General features: G+C 40.9%; 1 protein-coding gene across 3 annotated transcripts in view; it reads left to right on the forward strand.

Annotated features, from left to right (window-relative positions):
• BICC1 (BicC family RNA binding protein 1) overlaps positions 1-23,887 on the forward strand; it is a 317,587-nt gene that overhangs the window by 234,573 nt on the left and 59,127 nt on the right. For all 3 annotated transcript variants that reach the window (XM_075612943.1, XM_075612944.1, XM_075612945.1), the window contains 2 exons: positions 17,086-17,165; positions 21,080-21,238. In XM_075612943.1, coding sequence (XP_075469058.1) covers positions 17,086-17,165; positions 21,080-21,238 — 239 coding nt within the window. The remainder of the gene's footprint in view (positions 1-17,085; positions 17,166-21,079; positions 21,239-23,887) is intronic.

Raw genomic sequence — 23,887 nt, forward strand, 5'->3', positions numbered from 1 at the left:
ATGAATCTATGCCAGGAGACAAGATTTGCACCCAGTCCATGGGGGGGTTCTATGAACTCCTCCTCCCAAATCCCCATGAAGATGTTTGCATAACTGGGTGCAAATCTCGTCCCCATGGCAGTACCACACTTCTGTAAATAAAATTTGTCATTGAACCAAAAATAATTTTTCTCTAAAATAAATCTTATAGCTTCTAATATAAAATCTGTCCGTTCTTTTTCTATATCTGTATCCCTTTCCAGGACTTTTCGAACCGATTCTATCCCATCCTGGTGGTTTATTGAAGTATATAAGGCCGAGACATCAGCCGTGACCAAAATATAATGTTCTTCCCATGTAATATCATTTAACATTTTTAAAATATCAGTTGTGTCTTTAATATAGCTCTTAAAAGATGGCACATATTTAGATAGAAAACAATCTATATATTGGGAAAGATTATTGGTCAGCGAGTCTATGCCCGATATGATGGGTCTGCCTGGGGGGTTTAAAATATCCTTATGGATCTTTGGTAAAAAATAAAACAATGGTAATTTAGAATTCTCTTTGCATAAAAATTTAAATTCATTATCATTTAAAATACCTAAAGTTTTCCCTTTTAGAAGAAGTTCTTGTAGCTGTTTAAAAAAGGGATTAGTGGGGTTGTGGTCAAGGATCTGGTATGTCTTATCATCATTTAATATTCTATTAGCTTCTGTCAGATACCAGGAACGGTCCATGACCACCACCCCACCTCCCTTATCAGCTTGTTTTATAATAATTTCTTCATTCTTTGTTAAACTATCAAGAGCTTCCCTTTCATTTCTAGTTAAATTGTGTTTAAATGTAGTGCAAAAGATTAGAAAACCTGGAATCCACACTTAAAGAAAATAAGGATAGGAAATACGATCGAGATTTAGAAGACTATGCTACAGGGAATAGAAAAAATTGGGAAAAATCTAGAGGTAGCATGAAGCGACATGATCCAAGTAACTTTCATAAAGAGATTCAGAGAAAGGATAATACTCATTTCTCCAAGAATGGAGCTATTCCGAAAACAACAGCACAGCCACAACATACAAATAGATATCAAACAGTCACACAAAAAATGGATATGCAATCCAACCACATTCCTCATAGGGAAAATGTCTTTAAAAAGACCAAAGAGAATACAAAAGAAATAACCAAACCATCAACCCAGACGAGTTTTTTAGAATCAGGCCAGTTCCTAGATCTCTGGGAGATCTCCAATCGATTCACTCCGTTAGAGGAATCAGCAGTGAACATGAGCCAGAAAAAAAGGATAGAGGAAAGAGGAGGAAGAAGAGGAAGACGAAACGTATTAAAGAAAACTATTAATAAGTCTGATTATAATAATATTTTTAATTTGAGTTCGTTGAAACTGGGAGAAATACAAAAGAAAGTGATCTCAAAGGGTTTAACATTTGCCCCCACCACTAAATCAAGCAATTTTCAATTATTTATAGATGCAAATTTGTTCCTACGGAAACTAACTATTCAAAGGCATTTTTTACACCAGTCAAACAATAATATTAAAAAAAGTGACGAACTTTTACCTTTGAACAGAAAGAGCGATACTTTTAAGCATACTGATTTAAAAAATAGATCAACTTTCTATCCCAGCCATAACAAAGGACATTTTTTAGAGGTTTTTTATCAGATGATTTTAGGAGATTTTAATAAACTTACTAAGAACTGCACTACATTTAAACACAATTTAACTAGAAATGAAAGGGAAGCTCTTGATAGTTTAACAAAGAATGAAGAAATTATTATAAAACAAGCTGATAAGGGAGGTGGGGTGGTGGTCATGGACCGTTCCTGGTATCTGACAGAAGCTAATAGAATATTAAATGATAAGACATACCAGATCCTTGACCACAACCCCACTAATCCCTTTTTTAAACAGCTACAAGAACTTCTTCTAAAAGGGAAAACTTTAGGTATTTTAAATGATAATGAATTTAAATTTTTATGCAAAGAGAATTCTAAATTACCATTGTTTTATTTTTTTACCAAAGATCCATAAGGATATTTTAAACCCTCCAGGCAGACCCATCATATCGGGCATAGACTCGCTGACCAATAATCTTTCCCAATATATAGATTGTTTTCTATCTAAATATGTGCCATCTTTTAAGAGCTATATTAAAGACACAACTGATATTTTAAAAATGTTAAATGATATTACATGGGAAGAACATTATATTTTGGTCACGGCTGATGTCTCGGCCTTATATACTTCAATAAACCACCAGGATGGGATAGAATCGGTTCGAAAAGTCCTGGAAAGGGATACAGATATAGAAAAAGAACAGACAGATTTTATATTAGAAGCTATAAGATTTATTTTAGAGAAAAATTATTTTTGGTTCAATGACAAATTTTATTTACAGAAGTGTGGTACTGCCATGGGGACGAGATTTGCACCCAGTTATGCAAACATCTTCATGGGGATTTGGGAGGAGGAGTTCATAGAACCCCCCCCATGGACTGGGTGCAAATCTTGTCTCCTGGCATAGATTCATCGATGATGTGCTGTTCATTTGGAAGGGGAATGAAGAACAACTAATACAATTTTTAAATGCCTTGGAGGATAACAATCGTAACATTAAATTCACTCACAAATGGAGTAGGCATGAAATTGAATTTTTAGATGTAGTTATTTTTATTGAGGACATGGTTTTAAAAACAAAAACCTTTTTTAAAAAGGTGGACAGCAATAATTTTATACTACAAGAGAGCTGCCACCATCCTCAATGGATAAAAAATATCCCCTATGGACAACTAAGAAGGATAAAACGGAACTGTAGTGATGACTCAATGTTCCAAGAACAGTCTGAAATTTTAATTAACAGATTTAAAGATAGAAACTATAATGAAAACACACTTAAAAGAGCCATTGAAAAAAACACATTCTGTCCCGAGAAAAGATCTATTGGTAAATAAAAATAAAAATTTAAATAATAATACTAAATTTAATATGTCGTTCCTTACTCCGTATAACAAAGATGCCAATGAAATTAGGAATGTTATATGTAAACATTGGCATATTTTAAAGAACGACCCCATTTTAAAAGACCACATCCCTGACACCCCTAATGTTTTATTTAAAAAAGCACCCAATCTCAAAAGTAAACTGGCACCAACGACATTTAAGGTTAGTCCCAAAGATAAACCCATTACATGGCTGGAAAAACCTGTAGGGTTTTATGGGTGCTACTCATGTACTGCTTGTAAATATAAAATGACTGAAAAACTGAATTTTAAAAGTAAAACAACAGGCGAGACTTTTAAGATAGAACATTTTATTAATTGTAAATCAGATTTTACCATTTATCTATTACAATGCTCGTGTGGATTGCAGTACATAGGGCGCACCTCTAGACCATTGAACATTAGAATTTTAGAACATATACGGAATATAAAAAAAGGGCTTTTAACACATAATTTATCAAAGCATTTTTTAAATTTTCATAACTCAGACCCAAAATCATTAAGGTATATGGCTATAGAACAGGTAGCCAGACATTGGAGGGGGGGCAATAGAATAAACAGTTTAGCCAAAAGAGAGACCTATTGGATTCACAAATGCAAACTCTCGCCCCCCTAGGACTTAATATAGATATTGATATTGGCGCCTTTTTATCTTAAACTCCTAGTACTTTTTTGCTTCTTAACCTTTTAACTTTTTACTGCACATTTGTGTTTCTATTGTATAGTAAGTTCTTATGTTGGCTATTATATTATATTATAATATCATTATTTATTATTAATTTTTGTAATCTTTGATCTAATTATGAACCTATATTTTACTAGTAATCAACATTTTTTATCTCCTCTCTTCCTCCAGCCCACAATTTCTTCTCCTTTTAATTAATTAATTATTTATATTTGATTATTTATATGCTGAGGCAATATTGTATTACATTATATTATATGTTGTATAGACATATATTGATTTTAACTTAATAATTATGTTTAATAAAGATGAATGTTTTGTATATGTCTGTCTGTGAACAGCACTGGTTTTTTTGCACCTCGCGCTATGTATGAGCGCTGAGGGGGTTAAAACTGTGATATTTCGTAATTGATGGCCCTATAAATACCCTAGAGACATCCCCCATCTAATTATAACTCCTGACGAAGCATCTGGCGAAACGCGTAGAGTTTGCAGTGAGGGAACAAGCTCTGAAGGACTGGCAGAATTCGGTCTAAGGTCTCTTCCATTGGGAACTTCCGCCCTCAGCCGTGACGCGATAGCGGAAGTGACGCGACGGCTGTGACATACGCGGAAGAGAATCCTGAATGCTGTGAAGCTGCCTACACCTGCACCACCATATAACGAGCTGCGGTTCTCTCCTCCACCTGATTTGTACATGGCGAATGTGAGTGTAATATACTCGTGTTATTTGTTTGATTAATACAATATTGGAATAGTATGCACTATTGTGGCTTTTCTTCTTATCCATACATATCCGTACCTTGAGGGATTTCCCTGCTACCATTCAAAGGGCTCCAGTCAGAGAGAGAAGGATCTCTGACACGTGATATTTTCTGCGATCTATGTGAGTTCTATTCTATAGATTACATCTATCTGCACAGTGTTTACCATCTGCACTATATATTTTATTCTCTTTTGCATATTTTGCTACACCTGCCTGCGCTCCTCCTCATCTCCAAGAAACTGTATGGATGGTGTCTTATTTGATCCAAGCCTCTGAGCCAGCTTAATAAAGTGCTTAAAATATTACAAACTTAAGTTTAAGACTTTAGAAATAAGTTTAATTTGGAAAGAGGAGGTCTGGCGGTCCCTGATAAAGAAATATTATCTAGCCTCCCACTTGAAACAGAGTTTTTTTGGCACTCAAGAAAATCAATATCAATGGGTAGATCTAGAGAATATATTTAATAGCTCTGCAGCTCTCCTGGCTTTTATGTGGAATACAGGCATACCCCGGTTTAAGGACACTCACTTTAAGTACACTCGCGAGTAAGGACATATCGCCCAATAGGCAAACGGCAGCTCGCGCATGCGCATGCCTGCACGTCCTGAACGGCAATACCGGCTCCCTACCTGTACCGAAGCTGTGCGCAAGCGGGGAGACTATAGAGCCTGTTACAAATGCGTTATTTACATCAGTTATGCACGTATATGACGATTGCAGTACAGTACATGCATCGATAAGTGGGGAAAAGGTAGTGCTTCACTGTAAGTACATTTTCGCTTTACATACATGCTCCGGTCCCATTGTGTACGTTAATGTGGGGTATGCCTGTAATAGGTCAATAAAGAGTTCCAAACCGGATCTTTTAGATTCAGCAGTAATAACATTTTCTTTTAAAATTTGGCATAAGGTTAAAAACTACCACCAATTATCTTCAACCCCTTCGAGATCTACCCCTATTTTTGATAACCCTGATTTTGGACACCGTTCTTTTCTAGTACGTAAGATGAATGGAAGGTTAGGGAGGTCAGATGTGGGAGATTTGCTTCTAAACACAAAATATAACATTTTCAGGATTTCTGCCAGAGGTTCTCTTTCACGGGGGCTGAGGTATTCAGATTTTTACAGGTCTCCCACTATTTTAGGCAATTGTCCCCGGACGGGTCCTTGAAGAATGCACTGTATTTAAACAATTATGTAGAAAAAGAAGATATCGATGGGGTCTTATCTAAACACTATACCAAGTTCTTTTTTCTTGGGAATATAAGGCCCCCTACACACACCGCTATATGGACAAATGGGCCCAGGCTTTTCTGGTAGAGATTCCTTGGGAGGACTGGCAAGCTATATGGGTCACTGCAACAATGTTTGCCTTCCTCTGGATCAAGAAGTAATATATATTGTATTATAAAATATCTGTTGTCTAAATTTAGCATAGGTTGAACTTGATGGATGGAAGTCTTTTTTTTTTTTTATTTATTTTTTTCCCCAACCTCCCCAACCTCCTCTACTATGTAACTGTGTAACAAACACATCACTATGCACAATCTCTAAAGAGAATATTTACACGGTTATGTTCAGGTGGTACTTGACACACCAGAAGTTGAAGCAGATCTGCCTTGAGCCCACAAATCTATGATGATGGGGCTGTGGTGGTATCGGAGACGTGGTCCATATTTGGTGGGTTTGCCCCAAAATTCAGAGATTCTAGGGAATAGTGCAAAATTTGGTGCAAGACATTTTTGGGATAAGAATCCCCATAGACCTGATGACAATGGTTCTTGGTAATCCACTAGATAATGTAAACATAAATAAATCTAAATTATTGGTGCATATTCTGACTGCGGCAAGAAGCGCAATTACAGGTGCCTGGAAAAAGCTCCAGCCCCCCTCCAGGAAAGAGATTATCTGGAAAGTGAAGGAGGTGCAGTCTGTGGAAAGACTTACAGCTTCTGTTAGACATAACTGAAGAAAATTCCCTAAAGTCTGTGAGCCCTGGTACACTGGGGGAAATACAGTAGGTGAATTTTTGACCCACTGCGGAATGTTGATTGTTCTTTCTCTGACTGCTGGTGTTTTGGGGGAATATATGGAGCTAGGATGTATGGTGTGGCTGCTGTTATGTAATTCTGTATTTTTGGATCCAAATGTTAAGGTGGTGGTACCCACTCTTCCCCCGCCCCCTTCTCTTTCTGTATCCCTTTCCCTATGTTCTCAAAATCTAAAGTTACAAAAAAAAATAAGTTTAATTTGTTTGTCTTTAAAAATGTTTTACTTCTATGCATTCTTCTGATTCTTTTTAGCCTACTTGAGTAACGCATTTCCTTTTTGTTTCTATACATTCTTGTAAACGTTGCTTAGCAAAAGGGATTCAATGCTCACTGAAAAGGAAGGGGATTGTCCTTCTGTGCAAATTCCCAGTGGTTGTAGGACTAAATTGCTTAAAATGGGCAAAGGAATGTTGGAACCTGTTTTTGACACCTATGTTATGAATAATACATATTCAAAGCCCATATACACATGGCTTCTCCATTTTGGCTTTATTTTTGTTAAATAAATCATGACACGGTGTAATATGTCATGTGTTGTTGTTCATCTGAGGTTGTATTTACCTAATTTTAAGACCTGCTAAGGAACAGATGATTGTTATTACAGCTAAACCCCGTTATAACGCGGGTCTCGGGGTCCACCCCGAGATCACCGCGTTACTAACGGGGTCGCGAGAAAAAAAAATGGCCGCCGCGCTTTAGCGCATATTCATCCCGCGGGACAGGAGATGGGAGCGGGCATGTCCCTCCGCTCCCCGCTTCCCCCTGTCACCGCGGGACAGGCCGCGGGGCAGGAGATGGGAGCGGGGATGTCTCTCCTGTCCCCGCTTCCCCCTGTCACCTCGGAACAGGCCGCGGGGCAGGAGATGGGAGCGGGGATGTCCCTCCTGTCCCCGCTTCACCCTGTCACCGCGGGACAGGCCGCGGGGCAGGAGATGGGAGCGGGGATGTCCCTCCTGTCCCCGCTTCACCCTGTCACCGCGGGACAGGCCGCGGGGCAGGAGATGGGAGCGGGGATGTCCCTCCTGTCCCCGCTTCCCCCTGTCACCTCGGGACAGGCCGCGGGGCAGGAGATGGGAGTGGGGATGTCCCTCAGGTCGCCGCTTACCTCAGAACCATGCTGCCTGCATGGAGGTTGTAGCGGGGGGTTTCTTCTCCCCACCGCTGTCCCCGGTGCTCCCGCTGCCTGCGCGGGAGGAGGGGGGGGAGCGGGTGGTGGTGCTGGTCGCGGCCCGTCTGTGTAGAGTGAGAGAGTGTGTGTGTATGTATATATGGGAGAGAAAGTGTGTGTGTGTATATGGGTGTGAGTGTGGGTAAGTGTCTGTGAGTGTGTGTAAGTGTCTGAGTGTGTGTCTGAGTGTGTGTGTAAGTGTGTGTGAGTGTCTGTGAGTGTCTGTGAGTGTAAGTGTGTGTGTGTGAGTGTGTGTGAGTGTGTGTGAGTGTCTGTGAGTGTCTAAGTGTGTGTAAGTGTGTGTGAGTGTGTGTGAGTGTGTAAGTGTGTGTGAGTGTGTGTGAGTGTGTGTGAGTGTCTGTGAGTGTCTAAGTGTGTGTAAGTGTGTGTGAGTGTGTGTGTGTGTGTGTGTGTGTGAGTGTGTGTGAGTGTGTGTGAGTGTCTAAGTGTGTGTAAGTGTGTGTAAGTGTGTGTGCGTGAGTGTGCGTAAGTGTGTGTGAGTGTGCGTGAGTGTGGTCAGTGTGTGTGCAGTGTGTCAGTGTGAGCAATGAGCAGTGTGTGTGCAGTGTGCAGTGTGTGTGCAGTGTGGCAGTGAGCAATGAGCAGTGTGTGTGCAGTGAGTGTGTCAGTGTGAGCAATGAGCAGTGTGTGTGCAGTGTGCAGTGTGTGTGCAGTGTGGCAGTGTGAGCAATGAGCAGTGTGTGTGCAGTGAGTGTGTGCAGTGTGCAAAAAAAAAAATGTAAAAAAAAATTTTTAAAAAAAAATTTTTTTTTTTTTTTTTTTTTTTTTTTTAAAAAACGGGAGCCACGGGAAAACCGCGTTATAACCGAATCGCGGTATAACGAGGCGCGTTATAACGGGGTTTAGCTGTATGTCCTGATATGTAAAACCATAGAATTCAAAGAGGATGTACTTTCTTTTTCACATGACTGTATACACACATATACACATATACACATATACACATACACTCATACACACACACACACACACATATATATATATATATATATACACACACACACACACACACACACACACACACACACACACACACACACACACACTCCTATACAGTAATTGTAAATCTAAAAGGGGTATTCATCGCCAAGGATCAAACTTTTGATGATGACTAGATAGTGAATGGTAACTATGCTAGCAAAAGAGGGAGAGCTTTGATTAGAGCCCTGATGCTCATCACCTCCCTTCTTGTGTGGTAAACATAAATTGGCTGCAGATTCAGTTGACAAAATACTGATCTGTATATAGACTGTGATACTATGTAGCAACAGTGTTATTGTTAAGAGGTATATTTCCCTCTTTGCTGATAGTTTTCAGTTATTGTAATAAGGCATTTAGATCACCCTCCTGGCATGAAAACTGAGAATGAAATTCTCTTCTAACACTACTTAGGGGTGTTACTTGAATTTTTATAGTGTGCTCTGGCATAAACTGAACTGTTTAGCAGGTCAATGGCTCATCATGTTAATGTCGCAGTATCAGAAAGCATCTTAGTGCAGACCCGGCTGTATTGATCACAGCACAGAGGGGTAACCCAGCATCGGCGTCATGGAGAAGGCAGTGCGCCCATCATATTGCACAGCTACAGCGAGAGAGTATAAGGTTTCATCACCAGTGTTTATGTATCAGCCATGTGGGTGAATGTACACTCCATATTGACAGGCTGTGCCACGCAGGGCTTTAATGGCTTTCTATTTAAAACACAAAGTGAAGAAATAGGTTTCACAGTGGAAAGATCCACAGATGACTCAGGATGCATTTTGGTTACATTTTGCCACCAATTCTGATGGTGCAAAGGGTACTGAAGATCCAAAAAGATCAGGTGGAGGTGATCGTTCTCCCTGGACAAAGAGGAACTGGTTTTCCAGACTGATGACTAGTGAAGGAACCTCCTTTTCAAGAGATTCTCAATTGCTCATCCAAGGTCCATGATCTAATTCTAATATGGAAGGTCTAGAATGAAGTGTGTGGAAATGGAGAGACGAGCCTTATTACACCTGGGAATTTCAGATACGACGTTCAATATTGTGAAACAGACTCAGAAAGGATCGATTTCATCCATTTACACCAGGTCTTGGGAAACTTTGTAATGCTGATATCAGAAGATCCCCTCCATCAGGTCAATGTGACTCCGTATTGGGATTTCTGCTAGTGGGTTTCGATATACTGTAGGTCTAAGTCTAGCATCCTTGAAGGTTCAGATCTCAATGTTAGGATTATTAGTCCTCTGATTAAGGATTATCTCCTTGCCAGATTCATCAAGGCATGACAGAAGCAGCCAGTACAAACATGGGATTTGTCTTTCGTCCTGAGAACATTGACTGAATTAATCAGTATAACGTAGTTCTTGTGAATATTATACAGTTTAGACCAAAGGAGGTCTCATCATTTTCATATTAATCAAGAATTTATTCTTGTTTCCTTTTGCCTGAATCCTTCCAACCCACTGGAAAATACATTTTAAAACTTTGATGTGGTCAGGGCAACAAAACATTATTTAGAAAGAACCAGTTTTTTTTTAGGAAAATATTGAGGTTATTTATCTTGTATTCTGGAGCATTAAAAGTATTTGCAACATCAATATCTTCACTTTACACACGGATTACATATTGCAGAGTTTGTCAAATGTCCATTTCGCACTCTTTGTTTGGCTTTATTACATTCTATAGGACGAGGGCTTGCAGTTATTTTAACGCCTCCCTCATTGAGGACTTGAAATTCACAAAGATACAGAAAACATTGATCTTTGGAATTGGGAACCGCTATTTCAACGTGTACCAAATAGAAATACAACGTAACTTGTGGTTGTCCGCTCACCAAATATTAAAGTCTATTAAATAATCAGTTGAAATACAGCCGGTGCATAGGGATGGTGTTATACATAAACACAAACCAGAAGATGACAAGGTCTCCCAAAGATCCCGGATAGTTGCACTCTATGGCTGCTGAGATAAAGGGGGTTAAATACTCCCCAACATAATGTCTGATTGGCTTATACAAGTACACAAAGTAACTGCTCCCAGCACTGTGGGAGGACAGTAACCACTAAAACCCTAAATAGGTCAAAAATAATAATTTTATTAAACCATAAACAGCGCAAACTCATAATAAAATTCAATTAAAAATGGGGTTGTGTAGTGGCTTCAACAGGGAGCAAGGGATAACCCCCAAGTAGCTATATGGGCAGTCCCTGGTGATAGTTACTAAAATAGTTACAGACCATGTAGATAGCTCACTAGGGAGGAGGTATGTGACATCTGATATTAATGTTCAAATTAACCCTTTAGGTGCATATCCAAAAAATAAAGTTTGTATCCAGATATAGGGGTAACCTTTATCACTTGCAAGTTATCCTCCCTTTACATGTAGGTAGTGGGTGGTTGTATATAGTTGGTGTACAGGTTTAAATTCAGTGATGTGGAAGGTATCAGATGATATAGAATACAATGCTAATAATGAGACATATAGCAGTATATATGAACGTGCTCCCACAGCCTCAGTATAACTGTGGATCTAGCTAGAATTTCATGCGCTGTTTATGGTTTAATAAAATTTCATTATTTTTGACCTATTTAGGGTTTTAGTGGTTACTGTCCTCCCACAGTGCTGGGAACAGTTACTTTGTGTACTTATATAGCCACTCAGACATTATGTTGGGGAGTATTTAACCCCCTTTATCTCAGCAGCCATAGAGTGCAACTATCCGGGACCAAATAGAAATACTATAGAAATAGTCCAGAAGTGCGTATTAAGAATGGAAATAATATAAATCTTTGCAGGATGATCGTTAAAACAGTATTTACTGTACAAAGACTATTTGTAACTGTAAATCTTAAATGATTTCACAATTTTTTTTTTTTGTTCTAAATGATATACGGTAGCAACAGTACAGATTCCTGTTAACAGGTCACTTCTATTATTAAATACACGTTGGAAACAATGTAAGAAGTTAGTCTCTGGGGTTCCACATAAAAAAGGGAAAATAGAATAAAGAGCATTAATGTATGATGTGAATAGGCATTATAGTTGTAGCTACTTACATTTCCCAGTGTTTTCCATACTTTCCAATTGAGTAAATTGACCATTGGTGGCCGTACTGTATATTCAATAGGGCATGTCCGTTGTCATGTAAAGAACAGATATTTTGTTTGTTAAATATGGTTTTTTTTAACCAGTGGAAAGTGGGTATTATAAAGATGTGTTTTGTAGAGGGTACAAGGCAACATATACTGTACGTGTACAATACTCTTATGCCTGCTCACAGAACTGTGATTTATACTTTATTTCTACTTGTGAGGAAAATTATATCTTTGAGATAATCAGTCATTCTTCTTTCCAAGACCATGTTTTCACCTGACAAATTTTCCAAACCCAGATTGTATGGTTTACAACCACTTACTGATGGGCAACAACTCTTGATCAAGTTATATGATTAATATCTCATATATTTATTTTGTGGAGCATGACTAGGAACCATTTCCACAGATGATTTATTTTTTTTCAGTTACGTCTGGCTGTACTTTCAGTCTCTCGTCCTTTGGGTAAAAACATTCTGAACAAAACATTGTGTTTCATATTAGAAACCACCCTTCTGTTAATGTTAATACTGTTCTGATTGTTTTTCCGAATATCACTCCGCATTTAATTCCTTAATGCATTAAAAAACAATAATAAATTAGTAGCACATGATTTGTACAAGATTACACAGTAAGGAAGTCTTCTTATACAGACTCGCATGTAACAATGGAATTTACCCTAGGACCAAAATGAAATAAATGCTGTCATTTTTAATACAGCTCAACCCCATTAAAGCGTGGTCCTCGGGGGCCAACCGATCCTACCACGCTATAAAAGGGGTCGCGCTGATTTGAAAAAAAATGGCCGCCACGCGCCCAATCGGGAGGAGGAGGGAGGGGAGCCCTACACGTCCCCTCCCACGTCCCCTCCCACGTCCCCTCACACTTCCCCTAGCAGCCTCATTTCCCCCAGCAGCTCCACACCGACCCCCCCCCCCAGCAGCTCCACACCGATTTCCCCCCGCCAGCTCTGATTCTCCCCCCCCAGCTCTGATTCCCCCCCCAGCTCTGATTCCCCCCCAGCTCTGATTCTCCCCCCCAGCTCTGATTCTCCCCCCCAGCTCTGATTCTCCCCCCCAGCTCTGATTCTCCCCCCCAGCTCTGATTCTCCCCCCCAGCTCTGATTCTCCCCCCCCAGCTCTGATTCTCCCCCCCCAGCTCTGATTCTCCCCCCCCAGCTCTGATTCTCCCCCCCAGCTCTGATTCTCCCCCCCAGCTCTGATTCTCCCCCCCAGCTCTGATTCTCCCCCCCAGCTCTGATTCTCCCCCCCAGCTCTGATTCTCCCCCCCCCAGCTCTGATTTCCCCCCCAGCTCTGATTCCCTCCCCCCCCCCCGCCAGCTCCGATTTCCCCCCCCCCCGCCAGCTCCGATTTCCCCCGTCAGCCCCGCTCCGATCCCCCAGCAGCTGACACCAAAGGTAGGGAGGTAGGGGGGGCTGTGAGCGAGGTGTGTGCAGTGTGTGCAAAAAAAAAAAAAATATATATATATATATATATATATAATTTTTTTTTTTTTTTAATCGGGGTCCACGCTCAAACCGCGTTATAAGCGGATCGCGCTCAAACGGGGTTGAGCTGTATTTCAAATATCCAAATATTACCTCTATGCGGATCACACACAAATTGACCCCTTACACCTGTTCTACAGACTAAAGTTTCTGAATGCCTCTCTGGAATATCATCCTGGATGGCCCTCCGCCGGCTGAAACTCAACATGGCTAAAATAGAGCTCCTAATACTTCCTCCAAACCTGGCCATACTACCTCCTTGCACATTACTGTTGGAAGTACTATCATTCACCCAGTAGCACAAGCACGCTGCCTAGGTGTCACACTCGAGTCCTCTCTCACATTCCCTTCTCACATTCAAAACGTAGCAAAAAACTGTCGTGTTTTTCCTCCGCAATATAACAAAGATACGCCCTTTCCTCTGTTGCTCGACTGCAAAAACTCTGACTCAGGCCCTCATTCCCTCCCGTCTCGATTACTGCAACCTCCTGCCATCCGGCCTCCCTGCCTATCACCTGTCTCCCCTACAATCTATCCTAAATGCTGCTGCCAGAATCACTCTACTATTTCCGAAATCTGTCTCCGTATCTCCTGCTGAAATCCCTCTCCTGGCTTCCTATCAAATCCTGTCTCACACACTCCATTCTTCTCCTCACTTTTAAAGCGTTACACTCTTCTGCCCCTCCATACATCTCAGCCCTAATTTCTCGCTATGCACCATCCCGACTCTTGCGTTCTGCTCAAGGATGTCTTCTCTCTACCCCCTTTGTATCTAAAGCCCTCTCTCACCTTAAACCTTTCTCACTAACTGCCCCACACCTCTGGAATGCCCTTCCCCTCAGTACCCGACCAGCACCCTCTCTATCCACCTTTAAGACCCACCTCAAAACACACCTGCTTAAGGAGGCATACAGTATGAGCAGCTCCGTGGCTGATGATTATCACCTCATACATAAAGCTTGGCCCCCTTCAGACGCACTTACAAGAACGCCCTCCTACTGTCTCTGTACGTTCTTCCTACCTACCAATTAGATTGTAAGCTCTTCAGAGCAGGGACCCCTTTTCGTAAATGTTACTTTTGTGTCTGAAGCACTTCTCTCCTTTGTGTTATTTGTATTATTTGTTATTTATATGATAATCACGTCTATTACTGCTGTGAAGCACGATGTACATTAATGGCGCTATATAAATAAAGACATACATATATACATAGGGTAAGCTAGGTATCGTATAGTAAAGTTTTTTTGTTTTTTTTTTCACACATACCAGGCAGGAACTTCGATTTTAATTTTTTTTTTAACAAAGTTCAAGTATTTAATAACATTAGTTTGTAAACGGCCTTTCTTTTTGTGTGCTGTCGCAGTATACATTGCACAAGGAACCCCTATATCCCCCCTCTCATTCTTTTTTTTTTTTTTTTATCTGAAATGGCTGTCTTGATGGTCAACCACATTTCTTCTTTTCAGTATCACATTGAAAATAAATTCCAAAGAAACCAAAGGAGCCCATTGATTGAGCAAAGTACATTTTGTTTAAAGCAGTCAATTGTATTAAGCACTTTTTTCTTGTGAGTTAAGGAACTGCCCCTTAAGTTACTCCATGTTATGAATTTGCCATGTGATTGCTCTCTCACTAAATTAACATTTTGAATTTCAATGTTGATTGTAAAGAGTCCGTGCTCTGAATTTTGGTGGTGAAGAAAATGTTGTCATTTAAAATATGTGCAATATATTATGAAGTCTTATTGTACACAGAGGATGAACTAGTCTGTCTCGCTCCCCCCTCCAGAATCTCTCGCTGCCCCCTCCGCCGCCCTTCTCCTCTGCTTCCACCGCCATCATGCTTCCTCCTCCGCAGCTCTTCTCAGACCAACTGCATTCACCCCCGGCCTGCGCCCCTATACTGCTGCGCTTGGGCAGCTGCCCCACTCGCCCTGCCCTAGTTCCGCATGCGATTTGTACTATTCATTAGTTTTCGAAGACGCTCGGGTCCATGCTTGTTTCCTTATTCTGTAATTTACATAATCACTGTACATGTTTTACAGTTATTTTTTTTTTTTATTATTTTACAAAAGTATATAAAAAATACATTTAATGAGCAGCAAGCTTGCAAAAAATACAATAATTACAGATTTGTTACCAATGGAGAGAAAAAGTAAATTAAATATTTAAGTGACTATATCCAGTACTCCGTATGGCTCGGATGTTAAGAAGACAAAGTGTCACACCGAGGTTGGGACACTTATCCATTTGAAACTACCGTACTAGTTCCCAACTCCAGTAGGGAGCCACCAGTCCAGGTTTTAAGGACATCCTCTCAATAGCACAGGTGGCCCAATCATTTTGACTGAACCCCCTGTGCTCAAGCAGGGGTATCCTTAAACCCTGGACTGTTTCCAGTCCTTGAGGACTGGAGTTGAGAGCAACTGAACTACAGTCTCCACAGTATCATGAGAGGAAATCCAAGGAAACCGAATGTTATCAAACGTGTCTATTTTGTAGCTTTTTAATAAAGTGCTCATTTGTACCTGTGATAGACCGTAACTTGTATAATGTGGTTGAAACCTATTCCGCCTTCACATTGCAAAGCCAGTATTACCCGCCTCACGCTGAAGAGACCCAAAAGGGTGAAATAGCGGTCTGTGAGTAGGGTTACTGGCTGTGCACATTTTAACCCAGGCTGTGCTGGAAGCTGTGTAATATGTTAATGGACATGGCTATAGTGGAAGTACTGTATGCTAAGAGAGAACAGTGAAAAGCAGGAACGTGAATGTGCTCACACGTGATATTTTTATTTGCTGTACCAGGGGTACAACGCTGTTCTCTATGATGAATGGATGCATATATATTTTTCCTCTTATCAACCATATTTAAAACCCACATCTCAATCCCATTATTTTGCCATCACATACAAATTGCAGGACGTGGCAATATATTGTGACTGGCATAATCAGAGACAGCGAATTGTAATGACAAGAACACAGATTGCAGTGGTAATGTTTGTTCTGTTTGTACGTTGTATAATCTATTCTTTTGTATTAATATATACATTGAGTATAAAAAAATGTAACCAAAGCAAAGGCTCAGACAAATATAAAGATAAGGGTTATGTCAAGATAGTAAACACAGAGAAGAGAGTAATGTAGAGCAGGGGAGCGCAATCTTTCTCACCTGTGTCCCCTGCCGGCTCTCCCCCTCTTTGCTTCCCCTCATCCCCCTTACCTTGGTTCAGACGTTCTGAGCGTCAGGACATCACGTTGTCATGGCAACATGACATCGCATGACCCAGCGGCATCATTTGTTGCCAAGTTGCCATGGCGACACATCTCTAGAAGCAGTCTGAACCAAGGTAAGTGCGGTTTACAGAGGCCTTTGCCGCTCCCCCGGCATTTAATTTAAATGCCTTCGGGAAGCGTGTGGGGCCTCTGCGTGTGGGGCCCCGCTCCCCCAGTTTGTGCGTCCCTGGTGTGGAGCATGCGCTCCTATACGTACTCACTGTACCGGAGCGTAAATATGGTGCACCAAATGCTGACCGGGATCTAATCCGTTAGTAGATCCCGAGTCAAGTGAACAGCAGCCAAACACAGACCAGCAGCGGCACTCCAGCAGTTGGAGAAAAAAGGCTTTATTGAGCAAATGTGAATGTTTGATCAATAAATTCTTTTTTTCTTCAGCTACTGGAGTGTCGCTGCGTGTCTGTGTTCAGATAATAAAAATGTAATGCTTTTAACATTTTTTTAATATTGTTAAATTTTTAACATTTACCTTATATTTGCTATTTGCCTAAAAAAATTTTTTTTTCGTGTCTGTGCAGATCCGCACATTAAAGTCTCTGGAAAGAAAGACAACGTCAAAGAAGCCAAAGAAAGGATCATGTCTGTTTTGGATACAAAGGTACAGTGATTTTACAAGTGTTTACTAAATCATTCTAACTACGTGTAGTTGATCAAGCAGTGTCACTTAGTCCAATCTGGGTAAGTGGATATGTACAGTGCACACATCTGAAGCAGTGTCACTTAGTCCAATCTGGGTAAGTGGATATGTGCAGTGCACACATCTGAAGCAGTACTTCCCTCTGGTCCTTTTTTTCACTATAAAATAATACACTGCTACTTAAAGAAGGTCACCTTTGTGTATTTTGTCAGAGCTACTTGCAACCTTTATGTGCATCAAATGAGTCACCAGTGTTACGGTCTCAGGTGTACGTACTGTATGCCTTTCAGTGAAAACTGTATACCGTGTTTAGTCCCTAATGTGTTCACATAGTTGCTATCGGTGTATCATTTGAAATGAACACATTATTAGAAATGTGCATAGAAATATTAAATCTCTCTCTCTCTCTCTCTCGTGGCCGCGTGCAAACTAGCACGCCACTGCGTGGACACCTGCAGCCCAAGCGATTTGTAAACTTGGCTGCAGGAGATTGTAGACACGTCACGAAGCTGGTTCGCCCTCATTGGCTGAACTTGCTGACGTCACGCGGCAGCCGCCTGAAAACACAGATTTTCTTGTATGCGGAGAATGCTGCCGCTTCAACGTGCTCCTTTGCTGGCAGTTGTGCAGGCAGAGGGGTAGCTCTCACTCAATCCCCCCCTTCCCCTCTCACTCAATCCCCCCCTTCCCCTCTCACTCAATCCCCCCTTCCCCTCTCAATCCCCCTTTCCGCTCTCACTCAATTCCCCCCCTTCCCCTCTCACTCAATCCCCCCCTGCCCCTCTCACTCAATCCCCCCCTTCCCCTCTCACTCAATCCCCCCCCTTACATTGTGGGCAATGTGGGGCAGGGGAGTGTCGTTGGGAAGCTGGTTCCACATAGGTGGATGCAGAAGTTGGGTCTGATTTTTGGGTGGGCCCTACTTCTGGTACCGACCGGGACATGGGTATACTGACTGGGACTGGACGTGAGGTCCCCTCAGCAAACACAGGTCCTGGCCATGCCCAAGTTAATCGGTGCCAGCCAGCCCCCCCCCCCCATCTGCTCTTGGGGCCCCTGCATTGCATGGTTGTGCTGTAGTGTAGTTCCGCCCCTGGTAGGTGGTTGGAGATTATTCACACAGCTGGCTAAATTTATCTCCCATTATGTCAATTACATGTAATGTACACTATCCTTTATCTTAATTCTTTAGTACAGTATGTGTAAAAAAAGTAAGTCTGATATAGACATGGAGCAGAAATATACAGTACAGATGTAGCCAAAGTTATTGAACCTGTTATCGTGCAGCAATGCACTAAATCACATGTTGCATGTAGCGACTCCATGCATTGCAAATCTGTTGATAATGTGTTTCTGCTGGTGCAAGTTTGAATGTGTTACCGTGCAAGAACATCTGCTACATCAGCATAGAGACGTGTTTACAGACGATGTATTCATATCTTAATACATAGAAAAATGGTAACCAAAAATAATTAAACTAAGGGTGCAGTTCCAGTGAGCAGGATATAAGTTGTAAGAAACGTTTGCACAGGTATGCAAAAAGAATGATTTGTTGGATCATACGTTGCAATGATCAGACGTGAATTAAAAACCATTTACAACAGCAGCCATTCTATTTTAGTTACATTTCTCCAAATCTGCCGAAATCTTGTGGGATTTTACAATATGAAAAACAAAAGTAAAGGCAATTTATCTGTCGCTATATACATTTGTAAATTGTACCCCACCCCTTTACCATCATAGTGCCAGCACTGGTTTGAACATGTATTAACTGTTTAATATGTCTGTGTGTATTTATTTCATAGCGCCAACCAATGCACAATACAAGGACGTAATAATGTCGCTGGGATTAGTGCATAAATGTAACATTGGGGGGAAAGTCCCTGCCTCAGACTTTACAATCTAATGGGCATGTGGGATGATTAACAGAAACACTAGGAGTACATTTGAGTTCATTGGCAAGTGTGTAAGAGCCTACTGTAGTTTGAGTATTCAGTACTATTTAAACACTTCAAAACACATCTGAAACAGACCTGTTTCATGAAGTTGTGGAGAGACTGGTGCATGATGGGCATGGAGAGGATATTCCAGATGTGGGGTGCACCATGTGAGAAGGGTTGTAGGCTGGACAGCTGTATATCTGCATATCTGCTGGCAATAACTATTAATAGGTTGCAGCTTTGCTTGTTTTGATATAACCTAGCTGCCAGGAATTTGCCTAATCTTCCAAATTTACATTTAAGATCTCAGTCTTTATATGCAAAATACATATAATTAAAATAATACCCAAGTAAAAAAGAAAGCAGCTAAAAATAAAGCTTTTGCAAAGAATTAAAACAAACGGTGTGTTTATAATCGCATGGTCTGTGAAAACGAGGGTGACATGTAAATGTTGTGTTGGGCTATAGTTTATTTCACGTTGGGCTTCTCCTCTGCTGTTCCTCTTGCTTTCAGCTGTAACTTGTTTGCTTAGATCATTAATCTGGAATCCACGGAGTTTACTTGTGGAATGTTACAGTACGCAAGATCCAAAATATGTAAACAGTGTTCCTGCAGTTGAAATCCAGTGATTATTCTCTTTTAGGAAAACGTCTCTTTAGAAAGAAAGCTGCGTAATATATATTGAGAAATCCTTAGTGGTGTAGTAATGTGTTCTACGCTTTTCAGCTATTTTGAAGCATTGGTATTTAGCGTTTAGCTCTAGTCATACAGTATACTCGTGTATTTTCTGGGTGCAGTTACTTTAGTTATACCATGTTAATTAATACATGTTCTTGATCTTAAATATGCAGATTTTAGAATTCTTTGTCTAAACTTTTTTTTGTTTAGATTACTGTATTCGCTGAGTTAAAATAATTTGGGGGTTTATTTGATGAGATTTGTTTAGTTTTAGCACTAAAACATTTCTGAAAAGGCGTAGACGTCACGTTGCCCATCACTTGCCAGTTGTGGTAGTCGGTCATAGCTTGAGACCATCCCTGCATGTTTTCCTGGAGAATTTCTGAAAAGTATGGTTTTCTTGTGCTAGGTTCTTGACACGCTGATCCACACAGCGTTCTCTTGGATTCATATACAGTATCAGAAATGACAGTTGTCTGAAAATATAACATGGTAGCATTCCTATACGATATCCTGCATGCCAACAGTTTCCACTTATGAAGATACATTTCAACAATAATGTTAAGCCAGGATCTGACTTTCTATCTTTGTGTGGCTCGGGGAGCGGGGGTGGCTCGGGGAGCAGAAACTGACTGGCACTGAGAGTTTGTCGCAGGGGAGCCTGGTTCAATTCCCGGTGTCGGCTCTTTGTGACCTTGGGCACGTCACTTTATCTCCCTGTGCCTCAGGCACCAAAAACATAGATTGTAAGCTCCACGGGGCAGGGACCTGTGCCTGCAAAATGTCTCTGTAATATACAAGAACATGCTATTATTATTATTATTATTATTATTATTATTATTATTATTATTATTATTATAGTACAACTCCTCTTCCCAAAAGAATTTACACACTTGGGTATAAATTTCATATTGTCTTCATTGGGGGCTTGTTTGGGGGCAGGATCACATAATAAGGCGAAATTAAAGTAAAAAGAGAAAAAAAAACAAATGTTCTAATTTATACTAAATTCAGAAGATTTCCATGTTGCACAATAAATAAAAGTTACTCTTAGGGGAAATAAAAGGATTGGCGATACCAAGTAAACATGAAAATCCCTAATTGAAACGCCAATTGAGTTTATATTTTAGCGAGCGCATACCGGTTAAATGTTTAAACATCTTTTACAATTATTCAGTTATTTGAAAGACACAAATTACCTACAGTAAAATTTACAGCATATCACACAATTAACCATGTTTTTTTTTTTTTTGTAGAGTAACCGGGTGACATTGAAGATGGATGTTTCACACACGGAGCATTCACATGTCATAGGTAAAGGCGGCAACAACATAAAGAAAGTGATGGAAGAAACGGGCTGTCACATCCACTTCCCCGACTCCAACAGAAATTTGCAAGCAGAAAAAAGCAACCAGGTACTGTATGTGACAGCAAATACCTCTTACACTATACAGGCCTTTCCCCATTGCAGGAGGGTGTGCTATATACACCCACCCCCCAATACATATACACCCACCTCCCAATACATATACATATATACACCCACCCCCCAATACATATACATATATACACCCACTCCCCAATACATATACATATATACACCCACTCCCCAATACATATACATATACACCCACCTCCCAATACATATACATATATACACCCACCCCCCAATACATATACATATATACACCCACCCCCCAATACATATACATATATACACCCACTCCCCAATACATATACACCCACCTCCCAATACATATACATATATACACCCACCCCCAATACATATACATATACACCCACCTCCCAATACATATACATATATACACCCACCCCCAATACATATATACACCCACTCCCCAATACATATACATATATACACCCACCTCCCCGATACATATAAATATATACACCCACCTCCCCAATACATATAAATATATACACCCTCCTCCCCAATACATATAAATATATACACCCACCTCCCAATACATATAAATATATACACCCACCTCCCCTATACATATACACCCACTCCCCAATACATATAAATATATACACCCACCTCCCCAATACATATACATATATACACCCACCTCCCCAATACATATACATATATACACCCACCTCCCCAATACATATAAATATATACACCCACCTCCCCAATACATATACATATATACACCCACCTCCCCGATACATATACATATATACACCCACCTCCCCGATACATATACATATATACACCCACCTCCCCGATACATATACATTTATACACCCACCTCCCCGATACATATAAATATATACACCCACCTCCCCGATACATATAAATATATACACCCACCTCCCCGATACATATAAATATATACACCCACCTCCCCGATACATATAAATATATACACCCACCTCCCCGATACATATAAATATATACACCCACCTCCCCGATACATATACATATATACATCCACCTCCCCGATACATATAAATATATACACCCACCTCCCCGATACATATAAATATATACACCCACCTCCCCGATACATATACATATATACACCCACCTCCCCGATACATACAAATATATACACCCACCTCCCCAATACATATACATATATACACCCACCTCCCCAATACATATACATATATACACCCACCTCCCCGATACATATAAATATATACACCCACCTCCCCAATACATATAAATATATACACCCACCTCCCCAATACATATAAATATATACACCCACCTCCCCAATACATATAAATATATACACCCACCCCCCCAATACATATAAATATATACACCCACCTCCCCGATACATATACACATATACACCCACCTCCCAATACATATACATATATACACCCACCTCCCCAATACATATACATATATACACCCACCTCCCCAATACATATACATATATACACCCACCTCCCCAATACATATACATATATACACCCACCTACCCAATACATATACATATATACACCCACCTCCCCGATACATATACACATATACACCCACCTCCCCGATACATATACACATATACACCCACCTCCCCAATACATATAAATATATACACCCACCTCCCCAATACATATAAATATATACACCCACCTCCCCAATACATATAAATATATACACCCACCTCCCCAATACATATAAATATATACACCCACCTCCCCGATACATATACATATATACACCCACCCCCAATACATATACATATATACACCCACCCCCCAATACATATACATATATACACCCACCTCCCCATACATATACATATATACACCCACCTCCCCATACATATACATATATACACCCACCCCCCAATACATATAAATATATACACCCACCTCCCCGATACATATAAATATATACACCCACCTCCCCAATACATATACATATATACACCCACCTCCCCGATACATATAAATATATACACCCACCTCCCCGATACATATACATATATACACCCACCCCCCAATACATATAAATATATACACCCACCTCCCCAATACATATAAAAAAAAGTCAGAGCAGTTGCCGCCGGGCCCGGCTCTCCCGCACCTGCAGGCTTCTCCCTCACTGTCTCCCGCCGCGGTGTCGTCTGCTGACGCGCGCTGGGCCTCCCCTTCACACCGGAAGCTGAGCCCATCTTCCTGCGCGCTCTGATGTGGGTGAGACCCGGCGCGCGTCAGTGTGAGACAGTGAGGGAGAAGCCTGCAGGTGCGGGAGAGCCGGGTCCGGCGGCAACTGCTCTGCAGGCCCCCGCAGCCCCCCTTCGTTAGGAGAGAGGTAATGCCGGACACATACTGTACATGTCCGGTATTGCCTTTCATTTTATACCGGGCGCAGGGGCAAAATACCGGGCTCTCCGGTTCAAAACCGGACACCTGCCAACCCTATTCCTAGGGCATCCCCAATGGGTTTAGTGCAATTTTCACGTAATTTGAAAATTGTACCCAATACAGAAGAATGTATCTGCATCTGATCTCAGACGCGCTATTAGAGAGGGTTGAGGTTCCTTACAATGCATCTGATCTCAGACGCGCTATTAGTG

Source organism: Ascaphus truei, chromosome 8 (assembly GCF_040206685.1).
Source record: "Ascaphus truei isolate aAscTru1 chromosome 8, aAscTru1.hap1, whole genome shotgun sequence".
NCBI classification, from domain to species: domain Eukaryota; kingdom Metazoa; phylum Chordata; class Amphibia; order Anura; family Ascaphidae; genus Ascaphus; species Ascaphus truei.